This window comes from Notechis scutatus, chromosome 10 (assembly GCF_049901735.1).
Source record: "Notechis scutatus isolate UNSWTSFEM ecotype Mainland chromosome 10, rNotScu1.2, whole genome shotgun sequence".
In the NCBI taxonomy this organism is placed as follows: Eukaryota; Metazoa; Chordata; class Lepidosauria; order Squamata; family Elapidae; genus Notechis; species Notechis scutatus.
Window position 1 is genome coordinate 21,882,349 of NC_142018.1, and position 23,942 is coordinate 21,906,290.

At 47.8% G+C, this 23,942-nt stretch overlaps 1 protein-coding gene across 1 annotated transcript in view; it reads left to right on the forward strand.

The window, feature by feature from the left end:
- The first annotated feature begins 1,304 nt into the window (after positions 1-1,304).
- HS6ST2 (heparan sulfate 6-O-sulfotransferase 2) overlaps positions 1,305-23,942 on the forward strand; it is a 63,415-nt gene continuing 40,777 nt past the window's right edge. The window contains 2 exon segments of the mRNA XM_026687056.2: positions 1,305-1,477; positions 1,480-1,906. Of these exon segments, the coding sequence (XP_026542841.2) occupies positions 1,366-1,477; positions 1,480-1,906 (539 nt within the window). The 5' untranslated portion in view covers positions 1,305-1,365.

The following is a 23,942-nucleotide window of genomic DNA, read 5'->3' on the forward strand; positions in this document are numbered from 1 at the left end:
CGGGGTTCCCAAAGGAACCTCCAGGCGCAGCACGACTCTACCCTTCCTGGCCACGTTGACCACGCCGTCCACTTGAAGCCCCTGCCCGGGGCCCAGGCCCCATCGCGGGAGTCCCTGGTTTGGACACCGGTTAAGGTGCTTCCGGGGACGACCCTTCCTCCTTCTCCACCGGGAGCGCCAAAGGATCGCAGTGGGGCCGGGAGGTGGCAATGGGGGGAGGGGGCGCGGAGAGTCAATGGGGAGGGGGGCTCCTGGATGGACATCAATGGGGAGGGGCGCCCCTGGCCAGAGAGGCAATGGGGAGGGGTCGCGCCTGGCTGGACATCAGTGGGGAGGGGGCGCCCTGGCTGGAGAGGCAATGGGGAGGGGTCGCGCCTGGCTGGACATCAGTGGGGAGGGGGCGCCCCTGGCCGGAGAGGCAATGGGGAGGGGCGCGCCTGGCTGGACATCAGTGGGGAGGGGAGCTCCTGGCCGGAGAGGCAATGGGGGGGGCGCCCCTGGCTGGACATCAGTGGGGAGGGGGCGCCCTGGCCGGAGAGGCAATGGGGAGGGGCGCGCCTGGCTGGACATCAGTGGGGAGGGGGCGCCCCTGGCTGGAGAGGCAATGGGGAGGGGTCGCGCGCCTGGCTGGACATCAGTGGGGAGGGGCGCCCTGGCCGGAGAGGCAATGGGGAGGGGGCGCCTGGCTGGACATCAGTGGGAGGGACTCCTGGCCGGAGAGGCAATGGGGAGGGTCGCGCCTGGCTGGACATCAGTGGGAGGGGCGCCCCTGGCCGGAGAGGCAATGGGGAGGGGCGCGCCTGGCTGGACATCAGTGGGGAGGGAGCTCCTGGCCGGAGAGGCAATGGGGAGGGGGCGCCCTGGCCAGAGAAGCAATGGGTGGGGGAGGGCGGGCGCGCGGAGGGTCAATGGGGAGCAGGGTCTCCTGGACGGACATCAGTGGGGAGGGGCGCCCCTGGCCGGAGAGGCAATGGGGAGGGGGCGCGCCTGGCTGGACATCAGTGGGGAGGGGCGCCCCTGGCCGGCGCGGGGGGCTGTCAACGGGGCGGGGGCGCGCCGAGGGAGTCCCGGGAGGCCGACCGGGCGGGCTGCGGAGCGCAGGCAGGAGCGCGCCGGGGCGGACAAAGGCTCGGGCGGCGCGGCCGGGGCTGGGCGGGGTCTGGCCGGCGAGGGCGGGCCGGGGGCGGGCGCTGGAGCCGCAGCGGGCGGGCGGTAGCGGCGGCGGCGGGCGTCTCGGGAAGCGGCGGCGGCGGCGGCGGCGGGGCTGGCTGGCTGGCTGGGGCCGCGCTCCTCCTCCTGCTGCTGCCGCTGCTATGGGGCCGGGGCGGTGACGGGGGCGGCGGGGGCGATGCGCCCGCCCTGGCCATGGAGGAGCGCTGGCACCGCGGGCTGGCGGCGCTGCTGCTGCTGCTGCTGCTCTTCGGCGGGCTGGTGCTGCAGTACGTCTGTCCGGGCAGCCAGTGCCGGCTGCTGCTGCGGCGGCGGCCGCGCCCGCCCGTCCCCGGGGCCGCCGCTCTCCGGGCGGCGCCGGGGACCCTTACGGGCCGGAGGACGGGAGCCCCGCGCGCTTCGTGCCGCGCCTGAACTTCTCGGCGGCCGAGCTGCTCCGCCGCGTGGACTTCCGCATCGCCGGCGACGACCTGATCGTCTTCCTGCACATCCAGAAGACCGGCGGCACCACCTTCGGCCGGCACCTGGTGCGCAACATCCAGCTGGAGCAGCCCTGCCAGTGCCGCGCCGGGCAGAAGAAGTGCACCTGCCTGCGGCCCGGCAAGCGCGAGACCTGGCTCTTCTCGCGCTTCTCCACCGGCTGGAGCTGCGGGCTGCACGCCGACTGGACCGAGCTGACCAACTGCGTGCCGGCCCTGCTGGACAGCAAGCGGGACGCGCGGCTCCGGCCCAGCCGGTAGGGAGAGAGCGGCCGCCGGGGAGGGGAGGGGTCCCAGGCAAGGGGAAGGAGAGGAGAAGGGAGGGAAGGGCTGGAAAGGAGAGAGGAGGGGGTCCTCTGCGAGGGAGGGGGTCGCATACAAGGGGAAGGAGAGGAGAAGGGAGGGAAGGGCTGGAAAGGAGAGAGGAGGGGGCTCCTCTGCGAGGGGAAGGAAGGAGAGGAGAGGGGGAGGGAAGGGAAAAGGAAGGGTGCAAGGGGGGTATCAATAGGGCTATCCCCCCCACTCCGCCCCTAGATGGGGGTCCCCGCAGCCTCCTGCCCCGCGCCAGGCTCGAAGGAGCGACCCCCGCGGCTGCCTCTGCTGGTCGCTTCCCCTGCTTCAACTCTTCCGTCCCGTCTTGGGGAAAAAATCAATATTTGTACCCATGGTTTTCCTGGGGGGGGGGAGGGAGAGAAGCTAAGCCCTGCCTGGCCTTCCTGGCCTTCAGGACACAAACTCCCCAACTCAGAGGGGGCTCTCGGGGGTGGGGGAAACCTCCCCGCCCAGCCTGGAGGGGGCAGGGGAGGCGGATGGGGACCCCACAGTTTCGCTTGGGAGCTGCTGGCGGGGGTGGGTGGATGGGTTTCTCTCTCTTGGGAAGCCCACCCACCCATTTCCCTCCCTGGGTAGAATCTAGTCTTCGGATTTTTCAGTGCGCTTTTCTGAAAAGTTTTTGGGTGGGTTTTCCACTGTTTTTGGCACCCTTCACCTCAGAGGTGGGATCTTAACCGCAGCCATGTCCGGCGTTTGCAGCTGCTGCCTTTGGTTTTATCCAGCAAAAGTTCTTCTCCCTTTTGGCCTCGGATCACAGCAGGGAAACCGAGTTGATGCTGGTTAACAGCTCCCCCCCCTCTGTCTCGCAAGGGCTTGATGTTGAAAAGAGCCATTTTTAACCCTTTCAGATTGTTCTCCAGCCTGTCTTGGAAAGCCAAGATGGTCTGTGGATGCCTCTCCCTAATCTTCATTTCATGCCTGTTTCTTAGGTTGGGGCACACCTGGCTGAAGAAGGCATTCTTGGGGCTGAACCTCTTTAAACTCCCTTTTTTAGCCAAATGCGCTCCGGTGGTTTGTCTTCCCACCCCTCTGGTGTCCTTTTACCTTTTCCGATGTGCGGAAATGGATAGGTTGGATTTGTCTCGAACCATGATTTTGGCGGCAAATAAATCATAATAATAACAACAATTTGAATCTGTGGCTGAGAGCAAACCAGGTCTTTCGGGAAGATGGGAAATGGGAAAAGGAGGTTGTAAGAGGAGCAAAGATGGGTAAAAATGGATATCTGGAATGTAACAGAAGGTATCTGCTTGCATACTGGCCAGGTTGTGTGTCTTAGGAAGAATTTTGTGACAAATGGCCTGTGTTTAAGGCAGAGGTCTTCAACTTGGCACTTGAAGTCCACAAGCCTTAAAGTTGCCAAGTTTGGGGACCCCTGGTTTAAGGAATTAACCCAAGATGGAAGTGACTGTGTGCTGTGTGTTTGTTTATTATTGTATTATTTATGGAAAGCCTTGCAGAATTTATAAGCAAACAGACTAACCAACCACACAAGATTTTTACACACACACACACACACACACACACACACGACTTTTCACTTTCCCGACTTTAAAATGTTGGTTTATCTGCATTTCTGAACATAATTTTTCTACAAAAAAAAAAAAACAGTGCTTCCATGCGTGATGAATGCCACCAAGGGTGACTAAGAGTGGTTCCTGTTCACTCTCACAACAATCTTGCAGAGTAGGCCACGCTCAATTCTACAAGATAACACTAAGCCCCACTGTGATGTATTTACTTCAGGTGGTGTAGGCTGCCATTCTGGTTTATAAACTTTCATTTATGGTTTAGTGTGTTGTTGCGTGGACCCAGTCGTCAATAGCTTTGTTCAGCAAACTGGGATGAAATCAGGTTACAGCTTAGGAAAATGTGTGACCCCAACCACTCTCTCGCCTGACATCAGGTTGTTTCTAAGTAATGGTGTAACGCAGGTCCCCAACTTGGTAACTTGAAGACTTGTGGACTTCAACTCCCAGAATTCTCCCGCTGGAGAATTCTGGGAGTTGAAGTCCACAAGTCTTCAAGTTGCCAAGTTTGAAGACCTCTGGTGTAACGGAATGAAAGGGGGCTCAATTTTAATTTTGGTTTTGCTTGGAGCACTTAAGCCTTGCTGGGAATGGATGCTTTCAAGTAGCCAATGTGTGATTCCCTGGGGGAAATAATACAGCTGTCTCAGGCCTTCCTTTCCATGCGCAGACAATGTTGGTCGCTGCCGCGGTTAGAATATTGGAGAAGTGGAGCTGAGAATTTTGCTGGGTTGTGGAAATTCACGGGGTGATTTTAAGCCAGTCACTGAAGGCCTAACCTACCTCACAGGGTTGTCGTGAGTATAAAACTGGTTGAGGGGAAACTCTGAACTTTGCTTGTTGCTCTGGGGTGGGAAAGACTGTAGGCAAACAGAAATTGTATTTATTTAAAGGGTCCCCCTGGGATAGGGGATTCTCAAATTCAGAGGACTGTTGAACATGTATATAATGGACTTGACTTACATTTGCACAGCTGCATTGACTGACTTTATTTGCATCCCAGGATATGCATTTGTCAATTACTTCACTGTGCGCAGGACATAAGTTGCAAATTTCTTTGAACTTTTGAAACGTTGGATCGTTCTCTTCATTCAAGGGGTAATAACTGAGTGCAGAAGGAGTCCACGGCATTGAAGTCTTCTTAGTAAGTGTAAATAGACATTGGAATATAAAGGCATTAAAAACGAACCTGGGAGGAGATATTTTAATTTGCAGGCTGCGTTTGATGTGCTGGGGTTCGGGTTAGAGTTATTGATTTGCACTGATAAAAAGAGAAATATTTGTAGCTCAGGGTTGACACGAGGAGCCCTTCGGTGCTTTCTTTAGCTGGGTCATTTTCTTGCAGATGTTTCATTATTGTCATGAAACATCTGCAAGAAAACAGCCAAGCTCAATAGACCATCAAGGCCCCCTGATTGATTTGTAAATTATGGTTGATTTGGTGTAGCAACATGGCTTATACGTTGCCCATTTTTTCAGAGGTTCTAGGCAGACCCGGTAGGAACCCAAGCCATTGGGGCTTATTCTGCAAACCATGGCTTAATGTAAGGTGTGACACCTCTCCCTCCTTGTTTATGACATCTGGGCTAAGCAGAAGCCGCTTTTCCAGCTGTGCCAAACTGTGTATATATGTTTCTGCCACTGGAGAGATACACGAGGAAAAAAACAGGACTTTAGTCGTCCACCTTTCCTTTCTTGTATTATGATTTAATATAATAATTGCACGGCCACTTCGTAGCCAGGGTGGCACCTTCCCTGAAACACTGTCTACTTGACAAGCAATTATTGTCATTGCAGCTTGTGCATGCTAAAAAAGGAAACCTGGGTGTGAAACAGGCATTTACGCTCCCTCTCCTCCTCATCCTCCTCCTCCTCCTCCTCCTCCTCCTCCTCCTCCTCCTCCTCCTCCTCCTCCTCCTCCTCCTCCTCCTCACACCTGTTGGCTGCACTTTTCTCTGTTTCTCGCTGTTGTTGATTTTAAGTGCCCGGTGGCTGGAGGGGAGACTTCAGCAAAGGTTTCTTCAGAGGGTTCAGGCGAAGAAGGCAGCTTTTCGTCCTCCCGTTTTCTAGCTAGGAGTTCCACCGATGCTAACTGGGCACCCTTTGCTGCTTAGGGAGGAGAGAAAAGGAAAACCCAAAGGACACATACAAACTGGGTGAAACCAGGCTCAATAGCAGAAACTGGGAGAAGAGGGATCTTGGAGTCTTAGTGGACAACCAGCTAAATAGGAGCCAGCCGTGTGCAGCAGCAGCAGCCAAAAAAGCTAAGGAAATCCTCAGTTGCATTAACAGAGGGATACAATCAAAATCAAGACAGGTATTAATCCCACTCTGTAAAGCCTTAGTAAGGCCACACCTAGAGAACTGCATCCAGTTTTGGTCACCACACTATAAAAAAAGATGTTGAGGCTCTAGAAAGAGTGCAGAGAAGAGCAACCAGGATGATGAGGGGACTGGAGGCTCAAACATAGGAAGAACAGTTGCAGGAACTGGGCCTGGCTAGTCCAGTGAAGAGAAGGACCAGGGGAGACAGGAGAGCAAGTCTTCCGATATTTGAGGGGGCTGCCACAGAGAGGAGGAAGGGGTCAAGCTATTTTCCAAAGCCCCCGAAGGCCAGACAAAGAACAATGGATGGAAACTGATCAAGGAAGAGACTCAACCTAGAAAGAAGGAGAAATTTTCCGGGTTCACGTTCCACACTTTTTTCTTCCCCGCAATCATGATATCCGGGGTATCGTGTTCCAGAACTTTGTCAGTCTGTATTCGGAAGTCCCACAGTAGTTTTGCATGCTCATTATCGACCACTTTTTCAGGCTTGTGATCCCACCGGTTCTTTGCTACAGGCAGATGGTCGTTGTGACACAAGTTCCAGTGGACCATCTGAGAGACTGTTGTGACATTGTTTGTAGTCAATCTGAGCGATTGTCTTGCAACAGCTCAGTATGTGATCGATGGTTTATTATTATTATTAATATTATTATTATTATTTGGAAAAATATAAAGACCCAGCTTTGAACAGTCACTAAATGAACTATTGTAAGTTGAGAACCACCTGTACGTCTGTAAAATGGTGCGTCTCTTGCTATCGGAATGATTCCCTTTCTTGTCGTTTGGGGTTGGCTGGTCATAAACGTAGATGAGCTGGGAAGATCTCTCCTTTTGTTGACTGACTGGAATTTTTTGCTGCCCTCAGCAAAAGGCCTCTCCATCTGCTTCGTCTGCTCATCCCTCTTTTCCACTTGAGTGAAGACAAGAATTGGAAGGGTGGCGATGGCTGGATTTTTTTTTTTTTTTTTAAAGAGCTTTTCCCTGCTGCATTGCAAATGTCCATTTGGTGCATTCAAGATGGAATTAGCTACACTCGATGCACCAAGGTGTGAAACTGTGGGCCGGGATGAGAGGCTGTGTGAACCACAGCAAGAGTTGTAGCAAAGCTGGGTTAGTTCGGGGTCTTGCAATAGCTACCGTGTTTCCCCAAAAATAAGACCCTGTCTTGTGTATTTTTTTTTGCCACCAAAAAAGGCACCTGGTCTTATTTTCGGAGGATGTCACCCACTAACTAACCTCACTTGCATGCGTCGCACCCCCTGGCCTCCTTTTCGCTGTCAGAGGCCTTCAGGAACTTCTTCTTCTGCAGCTGGCAAGGCTTTCCCGAAGGCCTCTGCAACCTTCAGGATCGATCCAGAGCTTTGTTATCAGCTACAGAGGCCTTCAGGAAAGCCTTGCCGGATGCAGAAGAAATGGGCCAGCAAGGCAGGTGTCGGGGTGGGTGAGGCCTGGCTACAACTGTCCAAAGGTAAATAGTAGGGCAGCTCCACCACCACCCCACTCCCACCCTAGCTTAATTTTTAAGTCGTGTACTCTGGAGTGGGTGGGATCTTAATTAGGGCTTATTTTGGGGGGAGGGTAGGGCTTATATTGGGCAACATGTGTAAAAATCTAGGATTTACTTTCAGGGTAGGTTGTATTTTCAAGGTAACGGTATGAACGGCAAATATCCTGGAAATCTTGCCAATCCAGATATCCAGATGGAAGGGAACCATATTTTCTTTTATTTGAAATTCAGTTGCAGCGCTGCCTGTCTAGAGAAACACTAAAAAGAAACTCAGGACAATAAGGGGAAACCCTCTTGAAAAGGAGGTGATGATTTTAAGGCAGTGTTTTTCAGACTTGGCCATCTTACGATGGGGGGAGTTCAACTCCCAGAATTCCCCAGCCAGCCACGCAAATGGATTGGGTTCACTGCTATGGAAAACACATCCTAACTTATGTAGGAATGCATCCAGGAGCCACATTTTAAAGCAGTGCTTCATAACCTTAGCAACTTTAAGATGGGAGGACTTCAATTCCCAGAATTCATCTGGCTAGGGAATTCTGGGAATTGAAGTCCACCCATCTTAACAGTGGGCAAGTTTGAAAAACTTGGGTTTAGGGGAAGATGTGGCTCTAGGTGAGCCGAGCTGGCGTGCCTTTTTTCATCCTGTTGCATTTCATCCCTTCCGTGGTCCCAGCCACGGAGCGGGATCTTAGCTGTGGCTAATTCCCACTAGTGAGCCCGCCTTTCACCTGGCGCAACCGAAGCCATTTCTCTCCACCACGTGTGGCATTCCTTGTGGCTTTCCCTGGGCCACGATCCGTTTTAAAACAGAGCTGTAAATGATGGTTTGTAATGGTGCCGAAATCCATCGAGCCAGTACAGGAGATTCATATTTATAGCTTGCAATCCGTCCTGGATTTGGCATCGTGTTCTATGAAATGACCAACTCTCCGAAGGAGAATGGTTGGGTGATTTGATTTGGAGCAAGATAAAACACGGGTGGTGGTGAGCAAAGGCATGCAGAGGCATTCCACTCTGGTGGGTGTGCGCGCACCGAGCCTCGTTGGTTCCTCGTGTGTTTAAACTGGAATTTGCCCAGAATTGTGTCCTTTACAAGGAGCATGTTAGTAAACGTGATTGCTTTTTAAATTTGAGGGCCCGAGTGGCCTTGAGGGGCCTGAGGAACAGTCCTCTTCTTTGCAAGAAGCTCGGTCCGTAATGGATGAGTGACTTGGAGGAGCTGAAGTGTGCATTGCGCTGATTTGCATCAAGTGGAAGAGTCTGGAATAGCAAACTTAGCTTAGCTTGGAGGAATTCCTGAAGGCTTTGCCTGGGAAATAGCCAAGTTTAACAATAATCCGGGGCTGGAATTACACGGGCAGGCGGCACCCCAGAAGTCTTTGCTGGTAAGCTTCCAACAACTTCTCCCGGCAGCTTCTTTGCAAGTAGGATTAACAATACTGGGAGATAAGTAGAGACTGGACTCTCTGCAGAAGTGCCTGTCCCTGTGTGTGTTTGTGTGTGTGTGTGTGTGTTGCCTGTGTGGTTTTGACGTGAGAAAAAGCAAGCGTTCATTGTTTTAGAAGAGAAATAAACAGCTGGCGGTCCAGAAACTCAAGAAGAGTTTGGGCCCCAGGTTTTTAGCACTTTGTTTTTCGAACGGATTGGGGGGGAGGGTGTTTTTTGTGGGGTGGGAGAGTTTTCCATTCAGGCATCTCTCTTTGCTGAACTTTTAAGCTGCCGGGATGATTTATGGCCTCTCTTCCTGCCTCTCCCATAAATCTTGCAAGGCCAGATTTGCATGGCATGTGGGCTGTTTGATGCTTCCCGTTGTGGAATGGTTAATGAGCCAATTATGGGGCCCGGATGCCCGGGGAAGATCTGGGGTGCAATTCCGATTGCATTACGCTTCTTTCAAGCACCTGGCTTTGAAGAGGAAGAGTAGCGTAGGTGTGATCTGTTTGTGTGTCTGAGAAGCGCTAATCTGGTAGGATTAAGCCAGATGGTTCCTCTGGATGCAATAAAAGAGCACCAAGCATTTTGGCACTCGGGAGACATCCGAGTGAGCTGTTGCTGGGTTGATTCTGTGAATTTGGAAGGGTGAGGAGGGGGGTGTCCTTGGCTACCCCAGTTTAATATCAGAATCTGTGGTTGACACCGGATGGGGGAGATGTCACGAGGAGAACTTGTAGAAGGGGTGCCAAACCTTCTTTTTGATCTATGAGCCTCACCTGGATTGTGCTTTGTTTGTGACAGCAGGTGAGTGGAACCCATTTGTTGAAGCAGGGGTCTCCAACCTTGGCAACTTTAAGCTTGGAGGACTTCAACTCCCAGAATTCCCCAGCCAGCTTTGCTTTCACACAGTTTTCCTACAGGAGTAAAGCACAGCATTAGGCGGCGTTCCTTTCCTCCTTTCCAAACTGAGGTGTGTTTGAATTAATGGGCCCTTCCTTCTCAGGAGAAGACGGCTGAGGTCTTCTCCTCCTGTCCAAGCCACCACGACGTCTGCCAGGCATGTTGATGCCGACCGAGGACTCATTTGAGGAGGCCTTTGGGGAACCAGAGCCGGGAATCTGGGGTTCAGGAATGTCCAGTATTGTTTCTGACCTTGGCTTCCTTAGAAAGAATAAGACACAATCTCAGTCCTGGCAAAACCTCTTTTATTTCCACAGCTGTGAATTGCGTTCATTCACAGCCTGCAAGGCTCGGCAAACAGTCTTTCAGGGGAATGTTTATAAACACCCACCCTTATCGCCCTTGGAATGGGGCCAGAGAACGAATTGCCAAACGCAGGGCAAGGCCGAACTCGACACGGAGTCAAACAGGACTTTTCAAAGCTTGAACCGACGAGACGAACTAATTGCTTCCTGCAAAAGCTCGCGTCCCGTTGGCTCCTCTTTTATGTCCAATGGGAGGGGCCAATCATCTCCGAGGTATGGGCCTTACTCCCGAGTCGACCCTGCTTTCTCAATTGTTGTTGTCTTCTGGTGGCCCTGCCCATGCGCAGGCTGGGAACCGGTTCCAGAAGCACCCCCCGCCTCACTGCTGTCTGAGTCTGAAGGCAGCTGATGACTGCCAGCCTGTCCTGGCCACATTTCTGCCTCTGATGCAGAGCCCTCATTCCAAGCCCCCCTCAGCCTCCAAGACTGGCCCAGGTTCCCCCCCCAACCTCCTTGCTACTGTCCGACTCGGCTGGGCCACAGTAAGTATTTATTTAGCCCTCAGCTGGACAGGCAGCTCCACACACAAGACACCAAGCTGTCTGTCTTCAAAAGGGCCCAAGGAATGGAAAGCATGCTCCCACCCCTGGGCTTTGGGGAGGGGGCGTTGGGGCAGGATAAGACGCCAGGCTTTCTTAAAAGGTTTAAGTCTGAATGCCAGCCCGGAGGGACGAGCTGCTTGCTCTGGGAACAGGGATTGTCGGAATGATGGATGACTGCCGCTTGCACATGTGGTTTGGCCTCTTGGCAGCCATCCAGGAGGAGCATAAGAGGATTGGAAGCTGGATCCCTTTTTGGCTCTTTGACTGGCAGTTGGGCTTCCAAGAACACATTAGTGTCCCCGAGATGAAAAGGGGGGTGTTTGGAGGCAGGGGGACCTTTGCAAGGGCGGCTGTGAGGGTTAATTCATCCAATTCATCCATAAGGAAAAGAGCGTTGAGTAGCATCTTGGTCAAAGATCCTCTTGGGTTTGTTTTTAGCTTCAAGAAAAGGCCGGTGCCCCAGTTTTCTCTGACATGATGATGCCCTCCAGAGGTCAGGTCTCCAGCCTTTCTGGAAAGACCAGTTTTTAAAAATCTACTTTACAGCTCTTCTGATTATAAATTTGCCTCTTACTCTATGGTTAAACATCACTTCTTCTCTCTATAATCAATTCTGCCTAATCGTCAAAACCCATAAATCATGAGTTCATGCTTTGCCATGTCTGAAAAAGCAAAATCCATAAAGGGTTTCCAGTCAGCAATAAAGGTAGATAGATATTGGTTTTCCTCTGATCCAAGAAGTCAATTTGGGCATCTCCGCCAGTTCCATCATCTTCCCCATCCATTGTTCCATTGTGGAGATAATAATCTTTGCTGCAACTATCTCATAATGAAAACAACATCCCACTGACTTTTTTCCTCCACTGTTTGTCAATCCCAAAAAAAAAAACCCCTGGTTTTAATTGGATATTAATCTTTAGAATCCTCTGAATCGGTGTATGCATTTTTTAGCTTTTTTTTAAACAAATCCATCAGACATGACCGCATGTTCCCTTTTGTCATTCGTGTTTCCAGCATGGATTGGAAGTGGCTTTTTCTAAACAGTTGATCTGGTGACGACTACCGCAATATATTTTCTAGACTATTGGACTTGTCTGCAAGCCAACACCATCCCTAAAAATGATGGGATTTGTAGTCCAACCCCTTGGGAATGCAGTTAGTCTGGATCTATCTCTTCTCAACGAACGAATGCAGGAACCTCTGGGGACTGTTTGAATGCTTTGAAAGCACTCCAGTCTTCTAACCATGCATCGAGAGAAGGTAGGACTTCACGCTTCTCCAGTTTTGGTCAGTAATGTTACATTTTTCAGAGCAAATATTAGCAAGTCTTGTTGTGCCTGGACACGAAGCCTTTCTCCACTGTGAAGGATTTGCAAAATGGACCCAGGTGGCTTTGGTGGGTCTGATGCTGACCCTGGAGCAGCGAAGCAGATGGTTTGGAAACAACTAGCTTGTCCATATGAGTTGCCCTGGGTTCCATCTGTTGCCCAGAAGAAGACACCACATGGAGTCCTGCCATTCCCCAAAAAGGGATAGGATAGGAAAGAAAGCCGATGTCAGATGGATGTTAGCAAATCCTTCCTAGGAGAATGAACAGTTTGATAACAGAAGCAGAGATCTGGAGAAGTGGTGAAGGGTCTCTTTTCCAGGAGGTGTCCCACTGGATTGATGTCACTCAAGGATGTTTTGAGAGAGATGTCTGGAGGGTGTAGAACAGATCATGGGTGGTTAGATTTGTTGGTCTTAGTAGCCCTTCCAATGAGTATGAGGTGGTGTTAAGAACATGCATTGGAGGTCCAAATACAAGCCATGATAATTCCACCTTTCCTACCATACCCTGTTTGATGGTGGCTAGGTCCTGTGTTTGGTGCAAGGCCTCAGATTCTGAGATCCTTGAGCCCATGGATCCATAATTTCTGACTCCAAACTTTCATTCAGCCTGGTTCCTCCCCAAACTCATTTTGAAGATGTTGGTTACAGGATCCAGAACATGGGTCTCCAACCTTGGCAACTTTAAGCCCGGCAGACTTCAACTCCCACAATTCCCCAGCCATATATGAATGATAGAGTTGGAAGGGACCAGAAGGATCACCTAGTCCAGAGGTCTCCAACCTTGGCCACTTTAAGCCTGGCGGACTTCAACTCCCTCCAAAGCTGGCTGGGGAATTCTGGGAGTTGAAGTCCGCCAGGCTTAAAGTGGCCAAGGTTGGAGAGCCCTGATCCAGAACATAGCACAACATCTTTGAGGACCAACAACTTGCTGTAGACCTCTTTCTGGGAAGGAAGCTGCAGAGATGGAGTTGCCTGGGATTTCTTGAGGGATGGATAGAACGGAAGCATTGGAATTGATGGTGCATTTCCAGTAATCTTTCCTCCGCGTTTTTTTTCTTAATTAACTTACCGCCTTGGATTGCTTCCACTTGCTTAGTTACTCATTTGGGGGTTCAGTGTTGGGAAAGGCCTTCTCTGTCTTCCTCTTTCTCTCAGCTCTTCCAGATGGTAACTCTTCTCCTCTTCATTTAGAAGCACTTCCTTGGCAGCGGAGTCTCATGCTTGTTTTTAAAAACAAGATTAAGAGTGACACGCCGGGGGAGATTTTTATGCTTCTGCCTCCGCCTCGTGGCGCCTTCCCTTTCCATTCTGTTCTCTGCCTGCTCCTTGGGTTTGCAAGTGGTGTTTCTCCTACTCTCCGAAAGGAAACGCTCGCGCGAAGAAGGCTCAATTGTAGCCCCGGGTTCTGTTGGCAAAATAAGGAGGGGAAATTTGGCACATTTCAGAGGCTCCATTCACAGCGTCTTTGCGAGGGGAATCTAGCATCCCATTCATTTATTTTTTGATGTAGGACGCCAAGAGGAGCAAGGAGGCGCCGGAAAGGCAAAGGCAAAATTGATGGAAAGGGAGGGATGGGAAGAAGGTGGGAAAATGGAGCTACTTTCCTGAAGAATTTGCTTTGTAATTGCCACCGTCTGTTTCTGGTCCCTTCGGTTAGCCTAGCTAGAGCAGCGTTTCTCAATTGAGGGAACTTCAAGACATTGTGGATTTCAACTCCCAGAATTCCCCAGGCTGTGGAATTCTGGGAGTTGAAGTCCACAACGTCTTAACATTCCCAAGGTTGAGAAACACCAGCCTAGGATCAATCATTTTCATTGCTAGCCCTCCGGTTATGAAATATTCTCGGCAGAAGATCTTCCTTGGATGCCCTCTGCTTTTAACGTCCCTAAAAACCTTTTGCATCCTTTTGTCATTTAGAAATAATTCCATAATTCTGCTTTGGTTGAGCAGGGCTGGGTTTTTCTCTTGCTTTTGTAATGTACTACGAGTTGTTAAGCTTGCACGGGGGCGGGTGGGGGCACTGCCAGTCTTCCACTACCAACGTATTAAAGGATGTTCTCTCTCATTCCCAGCCTTGGCTGGTCTCCAGGTAGGAAACTTTTAATAGGCAGGAAAAAATGTATTTTTCCACCAGCCTTCTTTTGCTGGTTCCCCACCCCCATGGCTAAATCTGGAATGGCGTGTGTGTTGCGTGCACAAACAACACACACAAACACACACTGGGTAGAGAAGGAAGTTAAAGGCTTGGCGCTGTGAGGCTCAACACCCACCTGGCAATTTTATGCTGCTGTTTGATTGTTTTGAAAAGTAATTGGTAATAATTAATCTCCCCACCTCTCGGGCTGTTGGAAATTTCTGCAAATTTCTGCCCAGTGGTCGGTCGGGCAGGCCAGAGGTGGGCCACCAGTTGCAGGGCAGCCTCTGGTGAAGTTTATTAAATGCCTGGCCTTTTGATGGCCTCCAACATCTGTGGGACTGCCTTCTCTGTGGCTGGCTTCAAGTTTGACTGCAGTGGCCGTAATGACTTCTTCTGGCACCAGGTTAAACCCTGCGGTCTCCCAGTATGGATGGGTCTTCGTCAGAAATGCACCGGCTTCCCAAAATATATTCAGGAATTCTGGGTTTTGGGGTTCAGCCACCCCTTCCTCTAAAAGGGGGAGCCCCCGGGTGCTTCCCTTGACAGTCCAGGCCTCTGGAAAGAGTTGTTTGGTGTCTCTGCTGCAGCCTAATTGCTAAACGCTCAGTCATTTCCTGGGAAATATAATTATGCGCACTGATGTTTCACAGCTATGCGCGCCATTAAGCTGGAGAAAGGAGGAGGCTGTGATACATATATTAAAAAAATATTTGGGGGGGGCAGTTTCCTCCTTTGACGGTGTCCCACGGGGCCTGTGATGACCCAGGGTGGGATACAAAAGCAACAAAGTCACAAAAACAGGTGAAGCCTCTTTAATTCCTTCAACTTGGCTTCAAAGGTCCAATTATCATTGACTGGAGAAAAAACTCCCCCACAAACAGTTGTGAAAAGGAAGAAATTCCATTCAAACTCAAAATACATATAAATTATAAATAGAAAAAAACAACACAAACCACACTGAAGCAATTAATGAGACCTTCTAGCTTTGGGCCATGCGCAGTTTGTCCTTTTAACAGTCCTCACAGCTGCAGCCCATGAAGGGAATCAGGGCCCTTTCCTCCCCCGTAGACCACGCCATTCACATTTCTCCCTTATCCGCTCCTCCCTGCGTGCCCTAGAATGGAGAGGGGATGGGCCTGGGTCTTCTTTTGAATGCCCAGTTTCCTCCACAGCCTCCAGAGCCACACTCCCACTCTCTGTCAGCTGTTCCAACTCTCCCTCAGAGTCAGATTCTAACGGGCATGACAGGGCCTGCCATTTGTGTGTTTATGATGACAACACAAATGCTTTTCTTTCAATAATTCTTCCAGGTGAGCTCGGTGTAAGGCGTTAAACACAGAGCCAGGTAACGATGCCAGAGCCTGAACACTCAGGGGAATAAAAGCACAGGTTGTCCTCGACTTATGACCACAATTGAGCCCAACATTTCTGTTGTTAAGTGAGATATTTGTTAAGTGAAGCTCGTCCCATTTTACCACCTTTCTTGCCACCATTTTTACGTGAATCCCTGCAGTTGTTAAGTTAGTAATTTTAAGTGAATGTTAAGTGAATCACTAAACTAATTGTTATAAGTCGAGGACTACCTGTAATAGGGAACAGGGTGAGATTCCCTTACTGAAAAAGGAACCACAGCTGGGACCAAGGGAAAAGTGTTGACTTGTCCCGTGATCAAAATTCAAGGCAACCAGCATATATTTATGATGGTTGGTGTGTGTGTGTGTGTGTGTGTGATATATCTGCTTAAAGACCAAGAGATTCTGTCAAGGTATTGAGATTTAATAGCTGACCAGTTGTTGTAAGCCTGATGCAATGAGGATGAATCAGCATGGTTATTGCCGCTTTAAGACTGAGGATGGGTCCCACGGTATTTTACCACTTTAAGAAGCTGTCTATATATATGAGGCCATGAGAAGGTATACCTCTCTCTCCTCCTGTTCTATCTCCATTGTAGTTCTCCGTGCAGAGTAATGAAGATTGATTCCTTGCCTGGTATTTGCCTACTATGTATATTTATGTATATAGCAGTCTTGTATACAAACTACTGTTAAAAGACAATGCCTCTGTGTGCTGTGTTGTGCTCCTGGGTTGTCTCACAATAGTAATCATGCTGCAAACACTCTGACAGATTAATTTAAGAAGAGCAGAGATTTATTTAACAACTTGGCAAAAAAACCCACCATAAAATCAGGTGTCTCACTTAAAAAAACACCTCGTTCAGCTACCTATGTATGTTGCTGAAGCTCATGCGATCTCTTCTCTGGTCTCCTCTGTTCTGTATTAACATACTCCAAATCCTAAAATCTGATTGGCCCTCACAGGCCGCAACCGGATTGGTTGACTAAACGGCCGTGATTGGCGCGATTGGAATCTACCGCGATTGGCCGAGCCGATCGCGGGAGATTCAAAGCGCTGTCATTGGCCGCCGCGCCGCGGACAGCTCCTATATGAAGGGCTGCCACGAAGCGCAGGTCCCGTACAGAACTGTATACTCAATAAAGAGCTGAATGTTCACTTTGGGTCTCGCGTCTCTGTGCGGACCGATCTACCCGGGACCGATCTACCCGGGACCGATCTTCCAGACTTAACATCCTCTGTGTTCAACTTGCATCTTCCCTTGGATGCTCTTCTTGGCCCCCCCCCTCCGGTGCGCATCTCTGCCGCGCTCTGCCCTTTCTGACGTTCCTTGGCTTCTGCCATTGAGGGATCCGTTAATCACATTGCCTCATTAAAATTTTGATTTAGGTCGCCAGGGTGTGTCGAGGTGTGTGTGTGTGATGTTTGTTTACCCAACCTGCACACAACCTCCTTTTTGTTCATCTGGGAACATACCCACCCTTGTACCTATTGGCTGGCACACAACACAAAACAGGAATGCCAAACTTTGCAAGAAGTTGTTGACTTGGCATTGACTTGGCAAATGTCTCAGCCAAGGGGGCTGTGGAGAGTTTGTTTAGTTCTGGTCCTGCTTGGCCCCCCCGCCTTTCCTCCCCAGCCCACCATTCCACAGTTGACCCAGATGATCGAGGCCTTTTCTAGAATCTGTGATCCTAGAACGAATTAAATGCTGATGGAGGGAGAATGAGCCGGCTGCAATCAGCTATAGAGAAACTTTTTATCTGCCATTTTCTTGCCGTTCCATTTGGCTAATTTTATTTAATCCTTCCAAAAGAGAGTTGCGGTTTTTCTCCCCTCCACTAATGACTCCATACCAGGAGGTGGGTCTATATTGTTAAAGCAGAAGAATATAATTGTGTTTGGAAAGTTATTCTCAGAGAAGTAGCTTGGAGGCTATTGGAAAGAAACGGCGTTTATCTCCCTCCTCTTCTGCGCACAAGGACAGTTTATGCAATAAAAATGGGTAAAATTGAATGTAAAGCATAGGATGAAGGCAGAAGATACCTGGAGACTTTGAGACGAGTTTTTAGACTGGCGTTACGTTGGTGTCAACCAGTGGTGGGATTCAAATTTTTTTACTACTGGTTCTGTGGGCATGGTGTGGCTTGGTGGGAGGCAGGGGAAGGATACTGCAAAATCCCCCTTCCCTCCCCACCCCACTAACCTGCTTTCCAGCTCCGTTCTCCTGTGCAGGGCAACCAAAGGAGACCCAGCTGATCAGCTGGGACTCGATGGGAGGCAGAGAATAGACAGGGGTGGGGCCAGTCAGAGGTGGGATTGGCCGGTTCTCCGAACTACTCAAAATTTCCACTACTGGGTCTCCAGAACTGGTCAGAACCAGCTGAATACCACCTCTGGTGTCAACCTTCAGAAGCTGCCTAGAATAAACCCCCTTTCCAAAGGGCTCTGGAGAAGAAAGAGACCCTGACCTTCAGAGGTGGCCTTTCCAGAGTCTTGGAAGATAGCAGTAAATTTAACACTTTATTTGTAGGGTAGATTTATAAGGCTGCCCATCTGACAGCAAATCTGGGCAGTAGTCCAGCTCACAGGTTTTATATTGCCATTTATTACTCAGTTTCTGCGGGACTCCCAATTTTATCTTCACATCAATCTTGTGAGGGTAGCTTAGACCTTCCCTAATCCCACCCAGGGATGATCAGGTCTAATTGAGGCCTTGAATCTGGTGTCATCAGTCCAGCTTTGCTGTGCAACAGTTTCATGGAACATCTTCGTTTCTCCTTCATACAGTGGCCAGGTTCACACAACTTCCTTATCCAAGTCTGCTCCAAAGCTAACAGCTGTTAATCTGGATTGGTTTTAAACTTGATTTGTTGTTTCTTTCTTTTTTTGGCATGTTGTCCGAAGGATTTGTTTGCCATTCAAAGGAATCTGCAAATGGTTCATCCACTGATCCAATCCGTTGAATGGCTTGATGTTTTTATGGAGTTATCCACATTACCCTTTAGTCTTTTTCTTGGTTACAGTCTGTACCAACATAGCAAGACCTCATTTCCCCATTTGAGTTGACCCTAAAACTTCAGTTGTGTTTGGAGAAGCAGTGGGTTGTCTCCTAATTTCAGGAGATTTGGGGGACTAAGTGCCCAGGAGTGTTGGTTTTCCATGATGGAGATCGTTCTCAAGAATGCTTCCCTGTTGGAGATCCACAGGTCTGCAGGATTATCAGACGTCCAGAAAAAATGGAAAGCAGGACTTTTGGGCTCCTATGCCGGGTGTTGTTCTGGGATGTCTTAATGTATTAATATATTTTTTTGTTAAATTATCTTGTTTGACATTATAGCAACCCACCCAGATTCTACTGTGATTGTGGCAAGATAAAAAGAATGTTAATATGGCTAGATTTACACTCTTAATTCTCAGTCATATTGAATTCAATTTTCCCTTTCTTTTAGCTCAAAAGGGAGCTTTCATTGCTGTTCAAGATCTTCAGTTTTTCACAGAGGAATTGTCAGCAATGAAGGGAAGGATGGCAATACTCTCTCTCCTTTGTGTGTCTTCTGCATTTGGGGGCTGTGATGAAAAAGCAGTAAAATTTGAGCAGTGAGTGGAAGCGATGATTGCTGGAAGAAAATAGGGCGCTAAAGTGAACATTTGTTTAATTACTGTACGCATTCAACTGTTTGCTGAAGGAAAAATGGATGCTTTCATGCAGAAAGAAAAGTATTATCTCCTTTTCGACACAGTGAAGTTATTAATTAAGCAGTAAATCGCCCATGCCATGGGCACCATCACCACGCATAAGATGGCTGACGGAAATGCGTGGAAGGACCTGAACAGTAGCTTGAAGGGGAAAAGCTTGTAGTGAACACAGGAGAATAGGAGAGGCTCTTGAGAATTATCTGTTGAGAAAGACCCCAGGCAGGAAGGAAAATAGCTCTGTCTCATGTCTAACCCTGGATAGGTTAAAAAGCCATGGTCTGAAGGATAAGTCTTCTCCAATTCTTGGAACATAGTTCTCAGAATTTGGAGGACAACACTTGGGAAGAATTTGTATGGTCAAATTGGGTTCCTGGAGGTCTGTAACTTAACTTGCTCTTGATTCAACCCAAGGAAAACTTGAGAATGGTCTTGGGTACTCTTTGGTTCTCCCTGTAATTGATAGGTTTTTCACCCATGTTAACTCTAATGACTTGGCATCATCTCAGAACAGTTTATTCGAGCTCACAAGTATTTGTGGGGGATCCTACAATTGTAGGAAGAGATGCCGATGTGGGTGTGTTGACCCCTGAATTTATTTTGGCTCCTGCTTCTGATTCAGAATTCACCCTCTTTGGGGTTTTTTGTTTATTTGTTTTCATTTTGGAAATATCTTCCAAGGAAGCCCCATCAGATCTGAATGGATCGTGGGTTTGTCCAAACCTGTCCAGGAATGAAGCTTCCCAACATGAAAACAAACAAACAATTGATTTACCAGTCCCACCTGACATGAAGTCTAGTGCTGGATGCTGGAGTGTTGTGTATGTGTGTGCTTTTGTGTGTGTGTGTGTGTGTGTGTGTGTGTGTAGAGTCTTATATTAGGTTAGCTCTGGTGGAAGTTCATGCTTGTCAGTAAAGTTTACTTCCAGACATCTTGAGAGAAATCAATAGCTCTAGGTGGAAACATCTGTAATGGGAAATCGTTGGTGCATTGGGGGTTTCTGTGAAATTGTGCAGAGGTTGGCTTTTGGAGCTCTTGGGTTTAAGAGAAGACGATTGGCTAACACTGTGGCTTTCCTATCTCTGGGTGAACTGACCCTGGAATGAAAATGTGTGAATGTCTCTAGGATTTCATTTGTCCTATTTAGAAATAGAGACCTTGGGTTGTTTCTTCAGATCCTGTGAAATTCATCAAAACGTTCTTTGTTTGTTCTGTAGCTTTTTCTTTGGGTGAATTTAATAGTTGAATTTAATTCCTGTTTTTTTTAAATATTCCTGTATGGCATGAGGATGAGGATGATGAAGAAGAAGATGACGATGGCACCAAAGACAATCTCCTGGTGGATTTTTTGCCTGTCTTGTTTCCACCAGCCCCCTTTTTCTCAAAGATCCAACTGGGAGTTAACCCTCCTAATATTAGACAGTCCTGAAGGTTGAACTCTAGCCATCCTGCCTGAATCACCAACTTGTAGCATCCTAAGAGTGTTAAAACTCTGCCTTCCATCATGTTCAGCGAGGAACCATACAAATCTACCTTCCCCACCACAGTCTCCTTAGAGACAAACTATTTTTTCCCTGGTAGTTGTTTTTTTCCCCTATAACTTTATCGAATTTCAGGAAAGTATAAAACACAAAGAACAAGGGGGGGAAAAAGGAGGGGAGGTTTAAAGGGAAAATTCTTCATTCTCTTCCTAAGTATTGATTTCAGACTATTCAGCATTGAAGCCTCGCTTCTTTTTCAGCCTGCTCAGAATATAGAAATCCTTTCATTCCCAGGAATATAATATAATATAATGTAATGTAATATAATAATATAATATAATATAATATAATATAATATAATATAATATAATATAATATAATATAATATAATATAATATAATATAATATAATATAATATAATATAATATAATATAATATAATATAATATAATATAATATAATATAATAATATAATAAATATATATATTCTTAAGTTTTCGCGGGTACTTACATGTATGGTATTCAGCTTTGTTCAGGTATTTTCCCACATCATTATAGTTGTGCTTTTAAAGTTGTAGCAACATTTCGGCAGAATCTCATCTGCCATCATCACGCTTCTGTATTGTGTTCGTCTGTGAGTCAGATTTTTACAGTTGTTTCAGTTTTAATTTGGGGCTAGCCTATATATATATCTATATATATATATCTATATATCTATCTATCTTGTGAAGATATATAGCAATTTCTTCCCAGAAATGTGTATATACTTCTGTCCAGGGAGGACATTAGATTAAATCCCAAATCAGTCAGAATGTTCTATTATCCTCAGGGTTACTCTATACCGTGCCTGCAAAGAGCCAAGGGGCCGCCTTCCTTGGAGGTAGATTGTTGTGACATTAAGACACAGTTGTCCTTGGTGTTCTTGTGATAACTTTCTGGACAATAGGGAGGGCGCGATTGCGAGTCAGCAATATCCTTGGGTGTCTGTTATACAGCTGGGCTGCAATTTAAGTCCTGCACAGAACTGTAGCTGGAGAAGCAGCTGTTTCAAGTTTGAATGAAGGGCAGCTCCTCATGAGTTCTCCTTGCGTTTGTGTCTTTTTCAACGCGCGTCCAACTTTGGGACCAAGAAATCCATATTTATTCAACACAGACGATTCTGCGGCTTTGTAATTCCGAGCTGCGCTACCACCCACCGCCTCCCCAACTCGGAGTAAGGAGAAGGAATGTTCCCAATTACACTCTTTATGAGTATAGACTTTTCCGCTTTGCACGCTCCAGAGCCCAGGAATGTGATTAATGTTGGAAAATGGTCAAACCGGCATTAATCATAGTTGATTTCGCATTGATTTCTTTCCCTCCTTGCTGAAGATTTTTCTCAGCAGAGTTTGTTCTCCTGGTGAACTCTTGAGCAACAAATGAAAGAGGCCCAAAGGTGGAGAGAATAAATGTCATAAATATATAGGATTTCAAAGGATGTAAATTGGAAACAGGTCTTGGTGAGTAAATATAGAGAAAACTGCGAGGGGTGTATGTAACGTGAGACTATACACACACACACCTAGTGGCTTAGGGTTTTTTTGGTCTGTAATAGCAAAGGAACATGGCTGCTTAACCTGATCCAAGATCTTCCTTGCCCTTCCTCAACCTAATGCTAGTGAAGAATTTAATGGACCTGTGATTTTCAGTGGTTTGTAAACTCTGTTGTTATGACTGCAGCTGTTGTGTACATCGTTTTGCCTCACTATCTCCTACCCGGTTCTGATCAGCAACAATTCTGAGATTCTTCACCATGTCCTTAGAAATGTGGCCGTTTCACTATTGACTTATTTAAGTTATTTATAAACTTGTCTTGTTTAGAATTCAATACTGTAAGGCCAGTAGATCGAAAAGGACACCCCGTGATTGACAGCGGCATCCTTGAAGGGAGGTGGACAGAGATAACACAGGCGTGACCGTCTCATTATTCGAACGCTGGGACTCCTGAATTTGCATCAGGCGTGGGAATCCAAGTCTGTGACGTCAGCGTTCACCTGATGGTGCCATTGTGGGTGCACCATTTTGTCAATTGTTGTGGTAGGTAGTGCTGGAGAAGAATATATGGCAAAAATCTTGCCCATTGTGGCACTTTAAAAATGCTGGCACGAGGGGCTTAATTTGATACCTTTGAGATACAAAGCATGGAAGGGCGACTCAGCTGGGTTTTGCTAAAAAGCAAAAAAGTAGAGAAGTAGAAAGGCATGTGCAGACTATCATAGCAAAGTGGCGGAGTCCTGATCTACCATTCTTTTGGACTCCAATATATTTAATTTGTACCGTAGATCAGTCTTTCTCCTTCTGTGGACTTCAAGTCCCAACATGGCCGGCTGGGGAATTTTGGGAGTTGGAATCTACAGATCTTCAAGTTGCCAAGGTTGAGAAACATTAAGTAGATATTTACAATCTGGCTGACTTCAATCCTGAGTAGTTGAGGGGACAGCCTCCTCATGGATCTCCTCCAACTTCTCCCAGAAGCCCATCAGTTGTTACATCTGGATTCACCCAGGGTGGTGCTTGTCAGGAAATAATCTAACACTGTGTGAATAAACTACTTAAGAAGGAAAGACAACCAGAGATGTGTTTTCCGAAAGGAAAGATGGAGTAGAAAGTACCTGTGTCTGGCTACTCATTAGCCCCGTGTGTGGTGCAAAGGAAGTGGTATTTGCAAAGGCCACTGTAACCTTTTTCAAGTGTGGCACATGCTAAAAAGAATAGATTCTCACAAAGTTTTTGAAAGAGAAAGAGAAAGAGAAAGAGAAAGAGAAAGAAAGAAAGAAAGAAAGAAAGAAAGAAAGAAAGAAAGAAAGAAAGAAAGAAAGAAAGAAAGAAAGAAAGAAAGAAAGAAAGAAAGAAAGAAAGAAAGAAAGAGAAAAGGAAGGAAGGAAGGGAAAGGAGTGGAGTGGAGGGGAGAGGACAATACCCACTTTGGTTTAAAAAGGTAATTCTAGAAAAATTCCATAGATCTCTTTAAGAGGGGTCAGATATGTTTCCAATTTTTTTTGAATATCAAGTATATTTTTTGTACGGTGAGGCACCCCACCCAGCCACTTTCTGTTCATAATGAAGGAAAATCAATTAAAGAACAAAGAGGCGGTAAATCCAATACTGCAGTGTAGGAGCACAGATGCTGCATCTTTAAATTATGCAAATGGTGAGAACTGGTATATTTTAGGAGAACTGTTTTGGGCCAAGGCGTTCTAATTTTAAAAAGACGTTGAAGCTTCCAAACAATATTTGAAAGAGTGGAGGGAGGGTCGAGGAATTTGGATAGATAGATGAGATTTAGAAGATGAGATGGTTTGTAAGGATCAGAG